This window comes from Bactrocera dorsalis, chromosome 1, assembly GCF_023373825.1.
Source record: "Bactrocera dorsalis isolate Fly_Bdor chromosome 1, ASM2337382v1, whole genome shotgun sequence".
Taxonomy (NCBI): domain Eukaryota; kingdom Metazoa; phylum Arthropoda; class Insecta; order Diptera; family Tephritidae; genus Bactrocera; species Bactrocera dorsalis.
In genome coordinates, this window is record NC_064303.1 from 7,732,169 (window position 1) to 7,754,894 (window position 22,726).

Below are 22,726 nucleotides of genomic sequence, written 5' to 3' on the forward strand. Positions count from 1 at the left end.
TGTGTGACATTCGGCAGCACACGTATTGCGCGCAGTTGCAATTCTCTCTTCAGCCGATTCAAGTGTTTCGTGCGTCGCTGCAACTCCGCTCTGAGCTGCTTACACCAATCATAGTTGGTCCAATCATATTCGACGAAAGTTCGGTTATTGCGTTTCGGCTGACAGACTTTACCACAGCAGTTGCAACGACACTTTCGTTCGTTAACGCCACCACCTAGCAGACGACACAAACGGCTCTCGCGATTTTGTAGCACGTTGTGCGTGGAGGCCGACTCCGTACGAGCTGGCGCTTGATCCTTGTGTAGCAGCTTCTGTAGGAGCGCTTCTTGCGCCATTTTCGCATTCAAAGTATTATGATTTAACTCCGCGTTATCGAGTTGATTGAAGAAGTTTGCGTTGTAATGCTTCTCGGCCAACTCCTGACGCACCATGTGATCGTCATCGGCATACAACACGCGCCGCAGCCGATCCAGTTGATAAGGAAACATTTCGTTAACATTGCAGTCCATTTTCTTTTCTGTTGGTTGGGGTTTTCTTTTGGTGTTATTCGTAAATGTTTTTTTGTTTCCAGCAATTTTTGTTGGCACTTTTGCGTTAAGCAGCTGTGGTTCGGTAATGGTCGCCATATCTTTAGACAGCGTTTTTACGGAATTAGTTGAGACTAATATGCGTAGACTTTCGTTGGCTCTCTCCAGGCCGGTGAGACACCAGTTCATAAACTGCTCCGGCAGCATGGTGACACACTTGAGTCCCTCTAATGGTTTTTCGTTCGAATATGTTTCGTTACAATGTGGATTGTCCATTACTTTTTGACGACGGCCACAACTTATTGTTTTGGAAAACCGAAATATTTATTATTTTGTTAATTTTTATTTTATGACTTCAGCTTTGAAGGCAAATTCCTAGACTAGCTGTTTTATAAAACGAATACGACTGATTATCTAGCAGCGTAGGATTTAGAAATAAGCAAAACAATAAGCAAACTTATAACCGATTAAGGCACAATCTATAATCCGACAGTAAAAATTTGAAGAGTATTTCGTAAAAAATTATATTTTCCAGCATCCCTCAGCAGAAACTCTAAAGTTACGTAAAATGGTTCTTACAATGAGCTTTCGGAACGAGACGCTGTTTTCGGTCTGTCAAAATGAAAAAAATGGTCACAAAAATTTGTCCTACATTTAGAAAGCCATTAAGAAGTAAATAGAGTTCCAGGAGCTCCAAGTTAAGGTATGTATTGAGAATCTGATTCAGAAAGACCTTAAGATTAGGAAAATAGCTCTGACGATCGGTGACGAACCTTCCTCCTGCAAAATAATCAAGAGAAGAAGGGCGAATCTAATTCAGAAAGACCTTCAGGTTAGGAAAATAGCTCAGACGATTGGTGGCGAACCTTCCTCCGCCAGAATAATCAAGAGGAGAAGGACGGATCCCTATCAGAAAGACCTTAAAGTTAGGAAAATAACTCTGACTATCGGTGTCGAACCGTTCGCGTTTAAAATAATCAGTAATAAAATTGACAACTACTTATATGGTCACTACCTAACATGGAGCTAAGGATATTTAAAGAATCTTCATATTCATGTGGTAAAATTTTTTGGAATAGTCCATCAATATGAGCTGAACACTGCGTTTTTGGATTCTATTAATAAAACTTGATATTGGGAACATTGCGCCAAACTCTTTCGTGGGTGTAATGGGGGTCTTATACTGCAAATGAGCAGAACCGATCTCTTAGCGCAGGATCTAATGGAGCCTGGTTCCTGGTGGACAGTAGCACATTTTTTTAAACCTTTGAGATAAAATGCGAAGAGGCATGCATTAAGGATCTGTTACCACTGTATCAAGATATTTCAGTAACTTAAACAGTAAAATTGTCTGTAAAATAGTAAAATTTATTCAAAAAAAAATTTAAATATTGTATAGGTATACCAGCAAAATAGTGTTTCTAGACCAATATCTACGGTCTCTCCAAGACAGTTATATGAATATATCAAGCTTCTTGACAGATTACCAGTATTTTAAGCTTTCGATTCGCAAGTATTAATTTTATCCAGAAATCATGTTCCGCGGAGCTGTTATGCGCGGCATTAGATAGCTAAAGCACGATCTAAGCTCTCATCGTTCCATTCATCATCAAACTAGCAGCGTTGCAATTGCGCAATACGCACTCTTCTATCCTTCTTGTGATTCAGCGCCAATTTGGGACAATCCTTACGCATTTCCGCCGTATACCATTCGTCCATATGCTTTAACCAAGTATTCATTTCCAGTTTCTTCGGATCGGCTAAGCGACGTGGCATTGTGATCCTCCGAAATCTACTCCGTTTCATTTTGGCGCTCATTAGTGAATCAGTTATATAAATATCACTTTCAGCTGTGTAATTCTGGAGTGGTATCTCCTCATTGGCGGCGCTGTACATCACATTCAGCGAGGCAATGGCTTGTTTCAGCGTTTTCGTTGAGGGTGTTGTGGGTGGCTCTGGGCCTTCAGTTGGATGGAATACCACTTGGTTGTCTGGCAAACGTTCATCGGAATTTTGGTTGAGGTAACGCTTGTTGAATTGCCAGTCATCGGGATTATTGTTGTAACAATTGGGATATGTTTGATAATCTTGCTCGTAACTGTAGATATTATACGCATTAAACATTTTGTTTAACGATATCTCTTACTTGTAATTTTGGTTTTGTTTTCCAAAATATGTTTACTTAATTTAGCAATTTCGACATTTAAAATGAAAATATAATTTCTGAAAACGATTTGTAAATGTCAGAAAGCCAAATAGGGCGAAGAGAAATTAAAATAAATACAGTAAAACCTTGTGTAAATTGTACAACCTGATGTAAATGAGTGGTTGAGAGCTTTTTTACCACGAGTTTCCTAAAGCAAACACTCGTCCCTTGAAAACTACAAAAGATCCCATACAAGAACTCGATTTGGACCGGTCAGTAGTCGGTCGATATGTTATAATGTTATATAATAGTTATATGAAGCGTTGCTTTCAATAATTACCAGTTAAGATTTTGGGTGTGACTTTCGACAGCCTGTGCTTCTCCACTCCTCACACGACCGGGATAACTGCCAAAGTACAAAGCCACAAAAATCCTCAAGTCGCTAGCCGACAGCACATGGGTAAAAGTAAAAGAAACGTTGTTGGCAACTTATAAGGCAATCGGGTGACCGGTCCTTAACTACGCCGCATCAATATGGTCGCCTGGATGCAGTGAAACGCTGACGAGGAAGCTTCAGACTTGTCAGAATATTGCACTTCGGACTACAACAGGATGTCTCTTGGTGCCTCCCAGCAAACTGCACAGTGAGGCACGTAGCATAAGGAGGAGCATAATGATTACGCGAAACCATCTTTGCCACGTGCTTGGAGCGGAACCGCCTCCTAGGAGCATCAAGAGAACTTTCCTCAACTACGTCGACGACAGACTTCGGACGCAACAAACTTTAGACATGCACTGTGAAGCCATTAAAACCTTATCGGCACTCCCTCTCAGTAAATGGCGTACTTGGAGTCAAACCACCACCCATTGTTGACTAAATGCTCGACTGGGGAAGCTCGAACACAAGTACGAGAGTTGAGTCGCTTTTCAATTTTAAATGTAGTGAAACGTTATTTATTATGCGGAACTTTCCCAACTTTTTGACCCCAAACAGGGCAGAGTTCCTTGATGTAATGCTATCTTTTACAGCAATCACTCCCTTGATATCGGATGGGAAAGTTTTAGACGATCTAATCATAATTGCATTAGTTTCAGCTTGGGCGGATCGCCTTCAAGAATTTCAGGAAAAAATTTGAACCTGTATTGTAAGAAGTTTCGATCGGCTCTTCCAACCACGATCATGCCTACATTAAATCTCGTCCAACAAAAAGAACCTCAGTAATACAAATTGTATCTGCATTGCATAAAGCTTCGATCGGCTCTTCCAACCACGATCAAATACATCTTTTTCACGGGTGCGCTTGATAAGTTTGTCGAGTTCTTTAGCTACCTCTGTAGGGATACTCTTGAAAGCTGCTGTCCTCTGAAAGCTCATAAAGATAAATGGAAACCCCAGTGGAGGACATCGGAGTTGATTGATATCAGATTTTCGAGTAGGAAACTTTTCAACAAAGTCCGTAGAAGTGTCTCTGGTGACGGCGATTAATGACTACGAGATCTAGCTTCACTGTGAACAAAACTACACAGTTTCTGTGACAAAAAAGTTTCGGATGTCTAATGTGAAAAATAGTGATGACCGAAATTTGCAGAGTGCTCTTCTCTGACTTCATTTTCTGAGTTTATCCGAAAACCAAAGAACGCGTGGATTAATCTGTGGACCATTGAAGAGTTCCAAGGTAATCATTCTTATCGAAAAAAATCGCTTTAACGCCCTCGAAAAGCTATCGAACTCTTTCTCTTGTAGTTGCTGAGAGTTTATTGCTTTCAGAGAAGAAACAGCTTCAGTATAGTCACAGATATTTTTCACTTGGAACACTGGTATATTCAGGGATATTTTCCACTTGGAACTTTGGTATATAAAACACATACAATTCACTTAATACAACTTGATTTATTTACATTAAAGATTTACAGAAAACTCGACCAAATTGAATTAAGCGGAAACTAATTTTTCTAAATATACAATTCGCATTATAACCAAAGAAACAATTTTCACTCAGAACCTCAACTACAATTCATGCGTATTCATGAGTGGTCCTCCCATCTTCTTCTTCCATTCATCTCCATCCTCCGTAGTCCGCTCTTACTTTCAACACATTTACGGTTAACTCAACCCCAGCTAATAAAGTTCGTGCTTTTCAGCTAGAGTTTGCTGCTATGCTTGACACGCCGCATTTTGCCCCGCTTGATCTCAAGCGCCAATTCATTGACCACACTTTGCAACTCAGTATTCGTTTTAAATTGTTTATCCGACACTGGTTTACCTTCAATCAGATCATTCACAATATTCATAGTCCACGGTGTGTACTCGGATTTGCGTGGTTGTTTCCTTTTCCTTTTCTTTTTCTCTAACGTTTTGGGTAAATCGTCTAAGGGATCATAATTACGCCAAGTCCACACTACATCTCTATTGAAGGGCGAATGAAAGAGTATCGGCCGTTTCGGTTTAGCTTGTATTTGCTTCAACAAGTTCGTTATATCCTCCATGGCAATCGTTTCGTCAACAACCTCGACATCCGGTTTGGTCGTTATAATCGTTACACGCGTGCCCGATATTATCGATAAAATCGAATCGGCTGGCGAATCGGTTGGCGATTCGTCATCTTCGCATGCAAAATTAAAATCCGAGAAAATTGGAGTCCAATGATAGCTGTTGCGTGCCGCTGAGTTACGCTTTTGCTTCCGGTTCGCTTTCTGTTTGCGTGGCTTTGTGTCGACATATGCTGCGCCGGTGTCACGTGCCGTGCGTAAACGTGCTGTACCCTTCATTTGTTTGGCATACCAGTTTTTGAGACCTTTAAGGAAAGTATTAATTTGTCGCTTTTGAGTTGCGCCCCCACGTTTGCGGGGTCGCACTGCGCTCTCGTTGAGTTCGAACAACAGACGTCCGGCAGCATCTCTCTCAACTTTCGGTATACTCTTTTGTATGATAGCTTCTTCACACGCTTCGGTTTTTGGTACAATCGTTGTGTAATTTAGGGCTGGACAGACACATAACGGTATTGTTGGCATGCCTAATACTTGCTTCATAGTTTCACCACGCAGACCCGGTACGGGACACAACTTATGTAGGAGATTATTCTTCTTGCACTTGATCTGCTCACAGCACGTACATTTCTTTGGCATTTCGGGGGTGTCGTACCAGTGGTGGAGCAAATGCACTAACCCGTGGCACTCATCGAGACGAGAGGACGATTGACACTTTTTATTTGCCGGCGAGGTGCAGCAATAATTGGAACAGTTATAATACGGATTGCACATTTTGGATTTAAATTTTTTTTTGTTTTTTGTTTTTGTGGATCTTAGTTTATGAGTTTTTTTTGTTATGAGGCATTGAAGGCAAATACACAGTCCAGAAGTAGACAAGAAAAAATATGGAATATTTCGAATAACAAAAATTTTACAATAAAAATTTGAGTAACGACTTCAAAAAGAAAAAAATTATGTAAATTTGAAATTTGAACAGGGAGAAGTGAAAATACAGAAAAAGGGTTGCCAAGTAATTAAAATTTTTATCAAATCTTAAAATTAGTTACGATAATTTTTTTCGAATATTGAAAAAGGGAGTTTTCTCAAAACCAAAAACTTTGGTGTGTTTGAATACTAAGGATAATGAAAACCAAAAAAATCATAGAGTTGCCAAGTTGCAAGTTTTCAGATATAGTTTTTAGCACAGAAAAATATGTCACAGACACAAATTTCACAATTAAAAGACGGAGGAGTGACAATACTGAAATAGGGTTGCCACGTACAAAAAAAATTTGTAAAATCTCAAAAGAAGTCAAAAAGATTTGGAATAATTACGATTTTTTTTTGATAAATATTTTACTTCAAGTATTTTTCGGCAAATTTCAAAATTTATGAGAATTTTTGCGACCTTAAATGAAAATAAGGGTTGCCAAGTAATAAAAAATTTGAGAAAATCTTAAAACTAGTTTGCAAATAATTTTTGAATATTGCAAATAGAAGTTTTTTTGAAACCTAAATAAGTTAAGCATTTTTGGACCATAACAGAGACTAGAGTTGCCAAATTGGGCCATAAAAAAAACTGGAAAAAATTGTCTTTAACAAGAAAAATAAATTATAAACACCAATCTCAATATTTATGAGTCATTGGAAGAATTTAAAATAAAAAACAGGCTTGCCATATAATAAAACTTTTTATAAAATCTCCAAATTAATTGGGAAAAAGTTTCAAACATTGCAAAGAAAAGAAGAAAAATTTGTTTGAAAGCTAAAAAAAGGTAATTTAGAGTTGCCAAGTTGCAAGTTTTGAAAAATAGTGCTAAACACCGATAAAAATATTTTAGACGTCAAGTTAAAATTTATGAAAAATTTGTAGAAGCTTAAATGAAAAAAGGGTTGCCAAGTAGAAAAAAATTAGAAAAACTCAAAATGAGTGAAAAAGAGTTTTCGAGAAGAGAAGTTTTCTTGAAAACGCAGTATTTTTGCACATTCAGGAAAATTTAAAAAAAATAGAGTTGCCAACTTGTAAAATATGAAAAACTGTGCCAAACATTGGAATATATTATATAGACACAAATTTAAAAATTTTAGATTTGGATAATCAAACATTATTTTCAACCATCTAGAGTTGCCAGAGCATAGTTATCAGACAGATAGGCCTACAAAAAATACAGTTTTGTTATTTCTCGCGTTGCATTATGTCAGATTTTATTTTTTTAGTAAATTATTTCTTTTGCATTTTTATATTTCGATGGTTTTCTGCTCTTCCTCTAATTATTCTCACGCTCGTAAATGTCGTTATAATATGAACCATTCATTTCCAAGCTTCTTCTTTTACATTTACAGCTTCCGGCCAATGTGCGTTCGCATTTGCAAGCATATTTATACCCCGCGGGGTGCGCTTTCAGCAGCTGTTTTATTAATTCTTGATCATTTTTGGATTTTTTCATCAAAGGTTGCTGCGAATTAATAGCATAGCGACGTTTTAGATTCGATCTTGCCCCGATTTCGTACTTTTCGTAATTTTCACATAACGGCACCTGCACGCTTTTATCCCACATATTCTGTATTACATCGTTGCAGACTGTATTCTGAAGTAAAATGCGTTGGAGCGTGTGGTCATTGCAACCATGTATGTTACAGCTGGCGCTTAAGTTGGTTTGGTGACTTCCCGTTGGCTCAAGGGCACACATTTTAACGTTGCGTTTCCACGCATGCGGGTCGACAGCACCGCAATCGAAATCGCGCGGATAGAACCAGCACCACATTTTGGGAATAGTTAAAGAAATTTAATTTGAAAATTTTAATTTAATTTTTTTTATAATTTTCCAAACAAAAATTAGAATGAAGAAAACGTACCAGCTAAATTTTTTGATTAATCGAACTGATTAGAAAGTTGTAGGCAACAAATATATGATTTAAAAATAGTTTTTGTATTAACTGGAAACTTTAAGCAGGTATTGGTATAATTATCGTTATGTATGTATATTTAAAATAAGGTGGCAACTCTATTAAAAATTTAATAAAAAAATATATTACTGGTTTCAAATTTTTGGCTCTCCAGTGGTGAGAGACATTATAAACTTTCGACAAATATTAAAAATTTTATAACAAAAATATTCATACAAAATTTTTATTTTATTAAAAAAATTAATTAAAAAAAATGTATCCTCCAATAAAAATTTTTCTTTACGTTACGACCACTATACAAGCAGATTATGAAATTTTTTATTAAAGAAAAAAATATATGTGGCAACCCTACTAAAATATTAAAAATTGGTTTGCTGTGTGGGTAGGAATTTCTCAAGTGTGTTCTGATATTTATTTATTTTTTTCTCTATAAATTCATTCTTAAAATTCCTTAATTAATTAAAAAATAGTTGGCAACCAGAGGCTCAGAAGGAAATTGCAAATGTTTGTTCATATAAGTATGTATTTCTTAGCTGGCAATCATATGAAAAAATGCTTACTTTTATATATAAATCACCACAAAATCTGAAAATATAGATTTTTAATTTAGCAACTATTACGTTTCATATAAATATATGGCAACCCTATGACAGTCTTAACTTAATTACACTAATTATCTTATTCTATGTGCATAATTTATGGTATGATCATCATAATTTATTCAAAAATATTTTCATTCGCATATATGTATGTTTCAGGTGGCAACCCTAACGGTACATTATGTTGACTTTTATATCAGTATTTTAATTTGATACCAGTATAGTTAAAGCGACTTGTTCATAATCTGCTCTAAAAATATATTTTGGAATTTTATTGTAATAATTATTGATAAAATTAAGTGGCAACCCTTACAAGTTTACGGAGATAACAGCATGTAGGAGTCTTCAGTCAACTTCTTAAAATTATGCATTTCACGTTTTTTGAGAATTACAGCCAATAAATGTGGATGAGGAAAAAGCCATTTAGTCTAGCTAACAGTTTTCTCGAAGAGATAGTAATCCAATGGAGGCCAACTCAATATATTCTGATTGAAACGAAGTATTCAGAAAATTCAATACTTTCAAAGAAGTAATCAACAATTTTCGATAATTTGATAGAAACCACGCATACCTAGTTCAGAAGATTAAATATTCTATATATAGAGAATATTATCCGAAAATCTGAAGTTGATGCCGCAGATAGTTTCGCAGAAATGATTGTATTTGTAAGGATGTATCCAAGCCTTGACTTTGGTATTCAAGCTAGGAGTTAAATAAAACTCGAGATGAATCCATACTAGTGGATGAGACTGCCAGGAATGGTGTACGACATGCGAAAACGTGATCAACATTGGGAAACCCATGCATTTTCTATACGAAGCATGATAAAGAAAATCAAAACCCGATGAAATGAGGTACCTGGGTGGAAAACTGCAAAAGTTATGTGCACAACGGTAGATCGGAAGTACACAAAATTGGGGCAAATTGCAGGAAATGTAGCAGGGCATCTGGGGACCTCACGGTAAATTCGCGTCAAGTGCAAAATTTCTAAAGGAAAACGACTGCTCTTGGACCTAGTAACTGAACTCCAGCTGGTATTGCAAAGGACCAAAACTGGTCTATGCGTGGCTTGTTGGCCTACCAGATTAACCTAACCAAAACCATACTATACATACTAGTATCATAAATGCGAAGACTCCAATTAAAACCCAAAACTTTCGAATCTTCAAATATATTTGAAATCAATAATTTAGAGACCACAACATAATACATAACATTACAAGAAATTTAAATATAACTAAAGCTACATATACTTTTACAACAACAAACTACGATGTGATTTTGTGTAATAATTTTCAGAAACCTATTCACAAAACCACATCGAATTTGATTAATGTAAGAAATTTTCGAGAACGCACTTTGTGAGAACAAACACACGTTAGAAATTTTTGATTCGATTACTTGCGGCGCCCGCCTTTAATGAAGAAACACCTTGACTTTTGACCGCGCATTGCCAGGCTTTGCTTGGAACTGGTACACTTCTTGCGAAACATGGACAATATCGGCTTAGAGATGCGTACCGATGGTTTTTTAGTAACCTTGCAGCGTCCAGCTCTATGAGCCACGGCATCACCGGCACCACCGGCATCAATGAAGATAGAGCGTTTATTAGGTTTTCTAATTAGACAACACTTGGGCGCCAACTGATTGGCCGCGAACTGGCTGTTGGGTTTCGACGCAGCTTCAGCTGCTGACTTACGACTCGGAGCGCCGGCACCGCTGTTCCAAGCCATGGTGGGTCTACGATTGCTACGATTCAGCAACTCATTACCACCGCCGAGACGCTGTATCTGCGGCTTGGCAACTTTGGCTTGTTCTTTCATTATGCTACCGGTGGCTTTGCGCTTGCAATTGAGCTCTTCATCGCCAGCGGAGCGCGTGGCGCCTCGCTTGCTTTTGGCGAGGTTGAAGCGTATGCTTCTCACGACAGGATGGCTGATCGCCTTGGCTGTTGTGACATTCGTAGACTTGCTGCTGACGCTATTCTTACTCGGCGCCTTACTTTTGCTGGTTCTGCTGCGCTTGCTAATGCCGGTACTCAAGTTGGCCGTGCCACTCTTGCTAGTTTCGCCAGTTTTGCTGGTGTAATCACTCTTGCTAGTATCTTTAGTCCGACTACTTTCACTGCTCTTGCTGGTGCCGGTAATTTTACTGCCAGTGACGGATTTGTAGCTTTCGCTAGTCTTGCTGCTGTCGCTGGTTTTGCTCGTTTTGCTGCTCTCGGTGGTTTTGCTCGTCTTGCTGGTCTTACTGGTATCACTCACTTTGCTCGTCTTACTAAGCTTTCTGCTTTTGCTCGACTTAGTGCTCCCGGTAGTCTTACTACTCTCACTCAACTTGCCCTTACTTGGCTTACTACTTTTGCTCGGCTTGCTACTTTTGCTCGGCTTTTTGCTCTTGTTGGATTTGCCACGTTTTCTTATCTTCCTGTCTTTGCTAGGTTTGCTACTTTCGGTTGTTCCACTGCCTTTACTGGCATCGGTGCTCTTCGTGGACTTACTATTCCTGCTACTTTTGCAACAAAAGTTCGATGTTTTACTCGTGTTGGTATTGCCAGTGCTCTCGCTATTGCTGACAATCGGTATGTCACTGCGATATCTACGCACAACTTTACGCTTGTAGATCTTCGGCCGTAACCCCGTCCGCGAGGCATGCTTTTTAGCGTAGGCCAAACGGCAGAGGCTTGCGCTCATGTGTTTGAGACGCGACTGACTCACGCTGAGATTGCGTAATTGGTTCTCAATTGTGTAATACAATTCGGAAGAGCTGTACTCTTCGGTAGCTCTGTTACGCTTCGTAGTCTTACTCGTCATCGAGGACGGATTGCACTTCGTGTCGTGGTAAAAAACCGATCTACTGTCGTGTCTACGAAATCGACGCGAACTATTCTGCTTGTTTAATGCAAACACGGGATATTTATATTTTACTGTTAATTGCTCCAACTTCGACAAATCCAGTACTTGACTCGAGCCCTCGGCACATCGGCTGTTGTACCATTTATTGAGACTACGTAGCAATCCTTTATATTCCGGTGGACTACGTCCCGTACCTTGCGTGTGAGACATTATACTTTGTATCTTATTCTCCATTGGTCCGTCTTTCTTATTATAGAAGCCGAAGAACGGACAACGCGTTGTACAATTCTTTTCCTGACAAAAGCACCAAGCGTGCTTCGACGGCGTGGCACGTTGACCCAATCGTTGGCGTTGTACACGCACTTCACGCGGCCAACGATTGAAGATCTTCCAGGCCGCATCATATGACAACGGTATGCCCAGATCCTCTTCAATATCGACGCCATAAAAATTTCGCGTATGCATGGTCTGACTTGGAGACCGCCACAAAAATTTACAACAAAAAATGCAAATTAAATTTTATATATTTTATTAAGACAAAATCCAAAAAATATATATATTAAATTGCACGCCAAAAATATTTTGTTTTTTATTTCTATTTTTTCTAATTTTTTCACTTCATTCTTTGACAAGAAGGAAAATTTATTTTAAGTCAAGTACAAAATTCGGATAATGAGCGATGTGTTTTTTTTTTTTTGGTGTAAAGTACAAACCGATAATTGTATGACATCAATTTTTTACACTTTAGAGACGACAAATTAATAGTTTAAGCTGAACACAGAGTAGAGTGTTGGGTCAACAGTTAGTTCCTGAACTGGATTTGTAAACATTTTCGCTTCGCTTATCGCGATCTTATTACGAAGACCATAAGTTAGGGTTCGTAGAGCGGTTCGGACCATCTGTCTCGACCATGAAGACCTTTTCTTATCTAAGTAAATTCTTTCAGTAACAAATAAGTTTAAAGTTGCTTGCTGAAAGCTTAACCTTATATATGAAAATCCAAGGATATCGGAATGTAAAAGTGCAACGAAGACTACAGAAACTTCAGACTCATGATTAATTATATCAGACTTATAAAATTTGGAGCTCTATTATTTTGTTATATCTCTAGAAACATCTTAAGGAATATTACTGAGTTGACAGTTCGTAACCGGATAAAAATCGAAGACTGTGGAGTTGACTGTTTGTGGTGGGGCATGGACGAGATAAACTACTATAACGACTATAATGTCTGGAGTAGAAATGTTTCAAAATTGTGGAAGTCAGTTATGAAATCGGAATGTTGATAGCCGGAGTATCTAGAGGAAGTAAATTAACGCATTTAGTATTTGTACAACTATTAAAATTTGATGAGTAAGTTCCTTCATTTACGTAATCGATTGGTCTTGGGGAGGGAAGCTGTACAGGATTAATTTTAAAGGAGATTAAAAAGGAAGAAACTCGAATGATCACAGAGAAAGAGAGGGCAAGATGTTAGATAGATGGAAAAAGAGGGTTAAAGAGAGAGAGAGAGAGCGAAAATGAAAGGGTGAGAGAAATAGAGAGAGTAGAAAAAGTGTGATAAATAGGGGGATAGAGTAGGATAAGGAAAAAAGAGATAAAATAAATCTGATAGTAACAGATACATGTATCTAGTATATATAGAGAGGAAGAGATCAAAGGCATAGAGAGAAAGATATATAAATAGAGAAGGGAAAGGGAGAAATAAATCTTTGAGAAATAGATAGAGAGATACATAGAGAGAGAGAAAGATACAGAGAGACAGAGAGAGAGAAAGAGAAGGGGATAGAGAGAGAAAGAGGGAGGAAGACGAGAGACAAACGGAAAGAAAGAGGAAGACGAAGAATGTGAGAAGTATAAAGATAGTAAGACAGATAATCCAAGAAAATAATAATATAAGCTATAGAAATTGAGGGAGAGAGCAAACGAAGAAAAGAGTGGAAGAGATTTATTGAGGAATAGAAAGAGGGAGTGATAGAAAGAGAAGAAGAAGGAAAAATATTTGGATTTTATCAAAAAACAACATGCAAAATTAACTGTAGGAATCCGTATACCAATTTCTCACTCATATTTCAGTAACAACTAACTGGTTGTGACTGTAATGACTTTTTCCTTTACAAAGAGAAATGACATTTCCCACATTTCTACTGGTGCGGTTACTTTTCGTTGTACCAACAACAACTAAATAGCTAAAATTACTGACAGGGAATTTTTTCTGAATAAATTCAGCAATTACCAAGGACCTTAGTAATCAGACATGCCACTAATTCCTAGTAATTACTAATTAACATAAAATCATAGGAACAAAGTGGGCGGTAGAAAGCAACTAAAACCAGACATCAGCAGACATTGAAAGCAATGTCAGTCACACATGTTTAATTAAGTTGATAAACAAGCAACCGACAATCAGAAATGTAAGCAATTAAACACGCATATTACTTATGTAAATCACATGTGCTTATATACAAGTATTAGTATATTAAGAACGAAGAGATAAATTGAAGCAGAAAAAATTTAGCACAAATGTTATAATAAAAAGCAGTTATTAGGCAGTGATGAAATTATTACATAATTTTATTATTTTCTCTTTAAAAATATGCTATAAATTTATTTGTATATAATTGTAAACAGGTGGAAACACCATCTGATTATATATGCAGCAATAAACCCTATTAACTCTCTCTACTGTGATACCAAAAATTTTTTGTTGTTATTATTTTAACATTTTCTTTTAAAAAATGTGTAAATTTAATTTTTTAATTGCTAACAGGTGGCAACCCCATCTAATTATATATGTATGTAGCAATAAACTCTATTAATCCTGTGTACTTTGATACTATCACTGTAGTTTTGTCATATTTGCATGACTAAAAAATAATTATAAACAGGTGGTAACCCTTCAATAACCATTTTTATTGCAATTGTTTGTAAACCTCTTTAATTTACCGATAGTTTATAAATTTCCTATTTTGCAAAATTTTTATTTTTCTTACAATTCTATTTAAATTTTTTAACATCTGGCAACATTTTTTAAAAAGGCTTTACGTTATATGATTTTTTTCAATAGCCTCCCTTTTTTGTTTTTATTTCATTTCTTTAAAATAATTTGAAAATATTTCTAAACTTTCTTAATTTAATTAATTTTATTTAGATAAATTATAACAGGTGGCAACTTTTTTCAATATGCTTACATTCTATTACTATTTATTTCTCAGGGATTCTCAGTTTCCAGCGTTTGCTTGCTTAAAAATAAAAAGTTTCTAAACAGGTGGCAACACCTAAAAACCAATGTACGTATATTTCTTAATTTGTAAATATTTCTTTATTTTTTAATTTAATTGCATATATAAATTTTAACAGTTGGTAACTCTTTTTCATTATGTTTAGGTTGTATTATTATTAATTTCTCAGGGCTCCTCAGTTTCCAGTGTTTGCTTGCTTAAAAATAAAAAGTTTCTAAACAGGTGGCAACTCCTTTACAAAAAATGCTCACAACTACACGATTTTTAATTAGTTTTCAGCTTCCAGCGCTTTTTGTCTAACAGAAAAATAATTTTTGTTCGAAAACAGGTGGCAACTCTTTTACAAAAAAATGCTCGCAACTACAAGATTTCCAATTGCTTTCAGCTTGCAACACATTTTGTTTATGCAAAATAATTTTTTTTAAAAGGTGGCAACACTATAAAAAAAATGCTGCACATGACGTGCTTCTTAATTATCTTGAGTTTTTTTAACTGTTTTCAGCTTCTAGCTTCTTTTTGTCTATAAAAAAATTATTTTTGTTCAAAAACAGGTGGCAACTCTTTTACAAAAAAATGCTCACAACTACAAGAGTTTTAATTGCTTTCAGCTTCCAACGACTTTTGCCTATATAAAAAATTATTTTTTGTTTGCAAAAAGGTGGCAACACTTAAAAAAATGTTCTCCACGACATACTGCTTAATTGTTTTGAGTTTTTAGCGGTTTTCACTGAACTGTAAATTCTTTTTTGTTTTAAAAATTTCAACTATGTGGCAACCTTCGCACGCTATTTTGGCTTAAATATACCGAAAATGGCACAATAAATTTTTTTTTTTCATACAGATATTATTTTACATGTTCCACTAACAAAATTATTCAATAAAATAAAAACTAGTAAAATATTAAATAAAATAAAGTGAATTAATAATAATAATTTAGCAGCATTTGCATAACGGAAACTATGTTATACATACTGGCAATTTATTTCACAATTTGTTGCCACCCATATTAAAATACAATACAAATCAATTGATGCAGTGAAAAACACGCCTGCAGTGAAATTGACACCAATAAAGCAACTAACACAGTTGCGAGAAAAAATGTGTGCACACACACAGCTATACAAGCATAAACATATGTAAATACATACAAACATATGCATATACATTTCATTTTTGCACAATTCCAAGTGAATTTATGCAATATTCTGGAAACAACAACAACAAAAACATCAACTAATAATAAAAATGGCGCACGCTGTCAGTTGCCAAGCGAATTTCAAGTAATTTGCGGTTAGGCAACAGCTAGACTTTTGCTATGAAAAAAATGCTCAGCAATTTGCAAAAACAAAAAAAAAATAAATAAATAAATAGAAAAAAAATAAATAGAAAAAATATTAATAGCAATAAAATACTCAATTCTCCACTTCCTCTGTGCGTACTCATTTGTGGCGATTCTAAGCGCAGCAGCTGTGATGCGGTCGCCTGCATATAACCACTTGAGGCAACATCAACTGCCGCCTTGTGTCTGTGTGGCATCAACAACAACAACAAAAACGTAGAAAAAATTATTGTCAACGCTTAAAGTAATTGTAGGCCTCAAAAGCGCACAGCAGGGGCGAATAATATGGATGGCCAGCTGTTTGATGGGCGAGTCCAGCCGCGAGAGACCAACAGCGAGGGAGAAGGCGGTCGGTTATTGTTTGTAATTTGAGCTGTTTTAATAGAAAAGTCGCCGTCATTTTTATCTTTCCAAAGTATCGGTATTTATATGCATATGTGTGTATGTAGGTGCATGTGTGCTTGCGTCTCTGTATGCGTAGCACTCCAATGGGTGCTTAATTTCACTCTGCATTTGAAATCGAGCAAAGCTATTGGCGTGACGATTGCTAAAGGCAAAAAACATTAACAGAAAAAGCAAAAGCAACAATAACAAAATTGAAAAAAAGTACGTGGAATGCATTCTGCTTCAATTGAGTGAATCCGTTACAATTTGTTAGAGCACATAAACGATTAGGTAACAGAATTGCTTGGCGGCGAATGTGAGAAAATGACAAAAATTGCGACTTTTAGAAATTTGTGGATTTTTAGAGACTAGTCTCATATTTATTTTATTATTTTAAACTGATTTGAAAGCAAAATCTTCCAGTACAATTCACATAACCTTAATCCAAAATAATCTGACTCAAATATGGGAAAAAATCACTTAAAAGAATTTGATTTCTTTCGCTTGAATAATCTCAATTCCACTTAATTGACTTAATTTTTATTTAATCTAAACAATTTGAGACGAAAAATCGAAAAAAGTCACTTAAACTGACTTTGACTTCATTTTTATTTAATCTAAGAAAATCACCCAAATTGATTTTGGAGTTTTTTGGCTTAAATAATCGTAATTCTGCTTAGTTGATGTAAAATTAATTTAATCTAAAAAAAATATTTGAAGAGTCAGCAAATTTTCCAGCACATTTCACTTAGTTTGAATTAATTTATTACAGTTTAATTTAAATAACTTTAATTCATTCAATTTATAAATTAACTTTAAGTCAACTCAATCTCAATACAACTCAACTTAACCAAATTCAAAATTTATTTCAACTAAACTCCACACAACTAGAAATTCCTTTCAACTGAAATCTGCTCAACTCAACACAACTCAAAATTTATTTCGACTGAACCCAGAACTAAACTCAACTCGAACACAATTTCATTTCAAAATTTATTTCAACTGAACTCAGATCAACTAAACTCAACTCAAAATTTATTTCAACTGGGCCCAGCACAACTAAACTCAACACAACTCAAAATATATTTCGACTGAACCCAGAACTAAACTCAACTCGAGCACAATTTCAACTCAGCGCAACTCAAAATTTATTTCGACTGAACCCAGAACTAAACTCAACTCAACACAACTCAACTCAACCTAATTCAACTCAACTCAACTTAAAATTTATTTCAACTGAACTCGGCTCAACTTAACTCAAAAAAATCGAAGGTAGACGACTTTCCTATATTTAAGTAATATACTCAAACACAAAAATGAAAAAAAACTGAAAGGCACCTAACTCTCCCTTCATTACAACTCCACACACTTCCACTCCACTTAAAAAAAATTCGCAATAACACACTTTAATTAAATGCATAATTTAATTTATTATCTTTTTTTTCAATTTCATATGAAATTTCGAATCTCAGCACCACCAAACAATCACAAATTGAGCGCTTCATATTAATATCGACGGTGCTTTCTTTTAATTTCAAAACCAAAGAAATCATAGATGGGCTTCGGTTTGCGCACCAACAATTTGGCCAAGTCAGCACGTAGTGCCCTAACTAAATCAATATCGTAAAGATGTGTTGGTATCGGATCGCCACGTATTATGTAATCCATCGCCTTCATTTCCCACTCAGTGAATTTCGGATCGCAACCCAGCTCAGATAACTTGGCTCTCAAGGCAACTGAACCCAGTTCCGGATTGAAACTTTGCCAAATGCCAGTGTTTTGTCTTACGAATGGCTGGTAGAAAAGTAGTGCTTCGACTGTAGCTTTGCGTTTCTTCGTCAAGCTGCGCAAACGAAAACGCATATGATGTAGATCGGCGCGCGCATCATCGGGTAATTCTCTTATTGGTTTATGTTGGCGACGTTTTCTTTTTCTTACTGCCTCCTCATCATCCTCGTCAAATTCACTATCCGTATCGACGCCAGGATATTTAAAAAGTGTATAATCCAGATAATTTAGTTTGTATCTTTTAGAAAAATCATATTTTTTACGCTTCAAAACATTATTATTACGTAGATTATAGAAATCGTTGAGTTCCTTTAGCCATCGGCGTAACATTTCTCTTTCCGACTGAGTTGTCACGTCATCGTTCAAGAAACCCATCTTTTGCATTAATCGTTGTAAGAGCAATTCGTCTTCCGACAATGGTGGCTGGTCTAGCATGTTATTACTGAAAGGCACATGCAGTCCGACATCGCGAGTGTTCCACTCGTCGCAACATTTTTTGCCTTTGTTTGTGTCGAATTTCTCTTCGAAAAGCACAGAGCGTATTGTGCGCTCCGAGAGACCGGGTATACGCGAGAACTCTCGTAGCACACCGCCGCCTTTCAACTTCTTTCTGCAGCGCATGTGTTGTTTCAGCCAAGGATGTTGTTCGCTTAATGTTTGCCATTCTTCGGGTTTCGCGAAATTGCAGGGGCGTAACATGTTTTGAAATAAACGGACTTGCTTGAAATTCACTGACTTTCTCTAAAGATTTTGTTGTATTTATTTAGTTCCTATATGAGTAATGCTTAGTACCGTTAACTATCGTTGGAATTCACTGTTTGGTTGCATCGATGGCGTTTCGAAATGTATTTATAGAATTTTGAACCGAAATTATTTTGAATGCCAGATTTTTTTGTGTTTTGATTTCAAGAAATTAAAGAAGAGTGAAATGACATTGTAAATATTGAATGGAGAAAAGAAAATTACGAGTAGTCAGGCAGTTGTTTTGTTTTTATACAAGAAAAAAAGTACCAGTTCCGAAAGTTTTTCAAGGAAATAGAGTTGCCAACGTCCGAAAATATGATAATATACAAATTAATCCAAGACAAAGTAGGAATGCAAGTAATTTCGAGATGGAAATTGAGCTTCACTTCTTCTACTCCGAATTGTTGTACTAACGGGGCAGTGGAATTTCAAAACTCGTTGGAATTGTAGTTAGAAGTTCTTTGTTTCGAAACTTCCTAGTTTAGGTTAGGTTAGATCGCTGGTATTTCGGCAAGAAGGGAGACTGAAAATTACTGTGGGTGGATATCCTGGATGCCTAAAAATGTGAGATCCAAGGTGTTTTTGACTTCATCTGGCAAAAGCGAAGCAAGTAAGTTTGAGAAGGAAATTAAGTTTCACTACTTCTTCTCCGAATGGTTAGTACAAACGGAACAGCGAAATTCCAAAGCTTGGAATGCTTAGGGTTCTTTGTTTTAGATTAGGTTAGACGCTTGATCCCTCGGCAAGGTGGGAGATCACACTTGGTCTTCTAAGTACACTCCTTTATGAAGCCATACCAAAAACTCCTGCAGGTGAATATCGTGGATGTCTAAAAATGTGAGATCCAAGGGACTGGCAAAAGCGGGACATTCGAGCTAGACGATGATTCTGTTTAATATTCTTCCAAACAGCTAATGCAACTGATATGCGGTACGATATTCAATTTTATTGAATGATTCCGGATCGGAAAGTGTACAATTAGAACTCCTACATTGCTGAGGTCGAAGGGTTCTGTAGAGCTCTCACGATTTACCGTGTCTTAGAAGGATCTTTCGACTGCAGCGTTGCTAGTAGTTGGCCTACACTTTGAACTTTGCTGAGCTGGTCTGACACCCAACATTCCTGGCTAGGGCCAGGCATCTAAACCACCCGAATTATTGAATAACTGGAAGTTAGAGATAGAGTGTGTAGACTACATTTAACTAGTATTGAGCGCACAGTCTGCGAACTCTAGGTTAGTAGACTATCGGAGTGGACCTTGAAGGAGGCTGCGCTGCGGGGGAGTATATCTACTGCTACCTTTACGGCAGCCACCTTCGCTTAGAAGACGTTGCAGTGGTCAGGAAGCCTAAAACTGGAGCTGATAGAGGGTTTTCGACAGTGTACTTCTCCACCAACCCACCCCAAAGGCTGAGAACCATCTGTGAAAAACTCAAGGCTTCACGCGAGTTCTGCCCTCCCATGATCCCACCGAAGGTTGGTGAGCAGAGCAGCGACAGCCAGGGTTAGGTTCGGCGATCTGGTAGCCTACCGACTAAAGCAAACGACATTTAAACCAATCAGAAGAGCTGCGGTGATATCAAAACAATCAGCCAAACAACAGAACTGCTTGAGGCTCTCCTACGATGGGATATCGAAGAAAACAGAAAACATAGATGAAAATTACTATGGATCAGTTGAAACTGATGCCGAAGCAAGCCAAACACATATGATATTTCGGTACTTTAATATGGATGGGATGGATTACCAGAAGCCAGTTGAAACAATTCAAAAAAGGTAAATGCAAATAGATTTTCCGTTTCACAAACCGGACTTTCACTCAACAATGTTGTTTGCCACAAACGCGTAAGTACTTTGCAACATAATGCTGAAAACGCAATTAAAAACTGAAAACAAAAAATAAATAAAAAAAAAGTAGAAATATCCATGTAGAAATACGCGCGAGGCACTCAACCAAGAAGTACAAGCTCATGTACTTTCTATAAAATATTAATTTGCGCGAATTGTTATGAGGAAGATAATAAAAATTAATAACAAGAACAGCAACAGCAACAACAATTTGAATCATTCACGCATGACAAATGAAAGCGAAATAAACACGCACGAAAGTGTTGTTGTACTCGTAAGTTGATAGCAGGCCTTATTATGAAGTGTGACAATTTCTGAGCAATAAAAGTAAAAATAACTCGCTGCGGAAAAGATTAAAAGCTTGTAAATTGTATATACTGGAGATAAATAGAAATGCGAGTATACCCACTAAGCGCAAAAAATTCAAAAATTTCTTTCAGAGAAATTGAGCTTTATTGGAGTGACCTTTGGAATAGAAACGTCATAATTAAGGAAAGGCATATTCACGACCAACAAAAATTTGGTAAACCATAAGCGCTAGAATAATACAATTCGCTATGCCATTGAGATAACTGACTATAGAACGAATATTGAAGCATTATGGATATTGTCAAAAGAGAGCTTAATTAAATTACAAGATTCCATTCTGACACGGCTCAAGGAATTACATATATTATATTTTGACAGGATTTGTTTCTAAAGCTCAGACCGGTCAAGATGAGATAATTAAGGAGAACTCTATCGAAGTCCGATTAAACATCGAAACAAAACTATTTATATAACTGTTCCTGAGATTCCTTAAAGTTCACTACATTTGAGTCGACCCGTGGAACATATGAAATTTCGAAGAAAAATGTTACAATTACTGTGAACTCAACCTAAATGTAAAAGCTGTACAAAATATGACGATCTTTTCCAAGAATATCGTTAAAGAACAAATGAAAATTCCATGATAAAAATATATCATATTCGAAGTATCATACATAAAAGCATATACCAACGCTGTTCGGTTCTACGATAGAGATAGAGCTAAAGATATAACCCTCTGGGTTAACTTTATCACTTCAATGTCTGATTAAAAATGACCCGGACTGACAAAAAATTATATTTTTACGTATTTTAATACAAATCATTAACATGACATCGGGCTCCTGAGGCCATACAAGCATGCCAACGCATAATCAAATTTTTCTTACACTTCTTACAAGCCTCGGATGATAAACGTTTGATTGAAGTTTTGGAGGATTTTACGACACTCTCTGAATGCTTTGTGCTACTCCAGTACTTGTCTTCGTCATACAGCTAACTCCTTAAAAAACAAAATTTCAAGCAAATTCGCTATTTGGTTGGTACAGATACTTAGGAAACAAATTTTTTATCGATCTAACCGGACAGGATCATTTTGAACATATGGTGGGCAGCTAAGTTATTTCTCACCTTCCCTTATTTCATCTCAGTAGATTTAATTCATTATATGCAAATTCGTTGATCGATTTCAATCTGTACCAACCTAGGAAACACAATTTTTAGTGATCCAGTCCGGGTCATTTTTGATCATATGGTGGGTTAGGCTTGTATAGGAAAGCAAACGTATCTTCCCACCTTCTCTTGACTCATTTCAGTACAACTAGTTTATTGTATAGGAATTTCAAGAGAAGCGAGTCTAGAATCTGGGAGATTTATAAAAATAAGGTCACTTCGTTGTCATTTCCTTTTATGAGAACAATAAGGAGTTTGCAATAAATAAGAAGAAATTTGAGATCACTTGACCGAATAATGTATGGAGAAGTGAGTAAAATTACGTCGTTGCCATATTTAATTTCAGTTCAGAATTTTTTGTTCTTCATTCATGGAAGTATAGCGATCGCTCGAAACTAG

At 36.5% G+C, this 22,726-nt stretch overlaps 2 protein-coding genes across 9 annotated transcripts in view; both read right to left on the reverse strand.

Moving 5' to 3' along the window:
* Positions 1-22,726, reverse strand: part of LOC105233641 (protein FAM102B) — a 183,074-nt gene that overhangs the window by 107,223 nt on the left and 53,125 nt on the right. The window lies entirely within an intron of this gene.
* LOC109580083 (uncharacterized) lies at positions 8,317-13,224 on the reverse strand. Its single transcript, XM_049457100.1, has one exon. The coding sequence runs from the start codon at positions 11,966-11,968 to the stop codon at positions 10,046-10,048; it is 1,923 nt and encodes a 640-aa protein (XP_049313057.1). The 5' UTR covers positions 11,969-13,224; the 3' UTR covers positions 8,317-10,045.

Coding starts and splice junctions, on each gene's coding strand:
- LOC109580083 (XM_049457100.1), bottom strand. CDS start 11,968: ATGCATACGCGAAATTTTTATGGCGTCGATATTGAAGAGGATCTGGGC.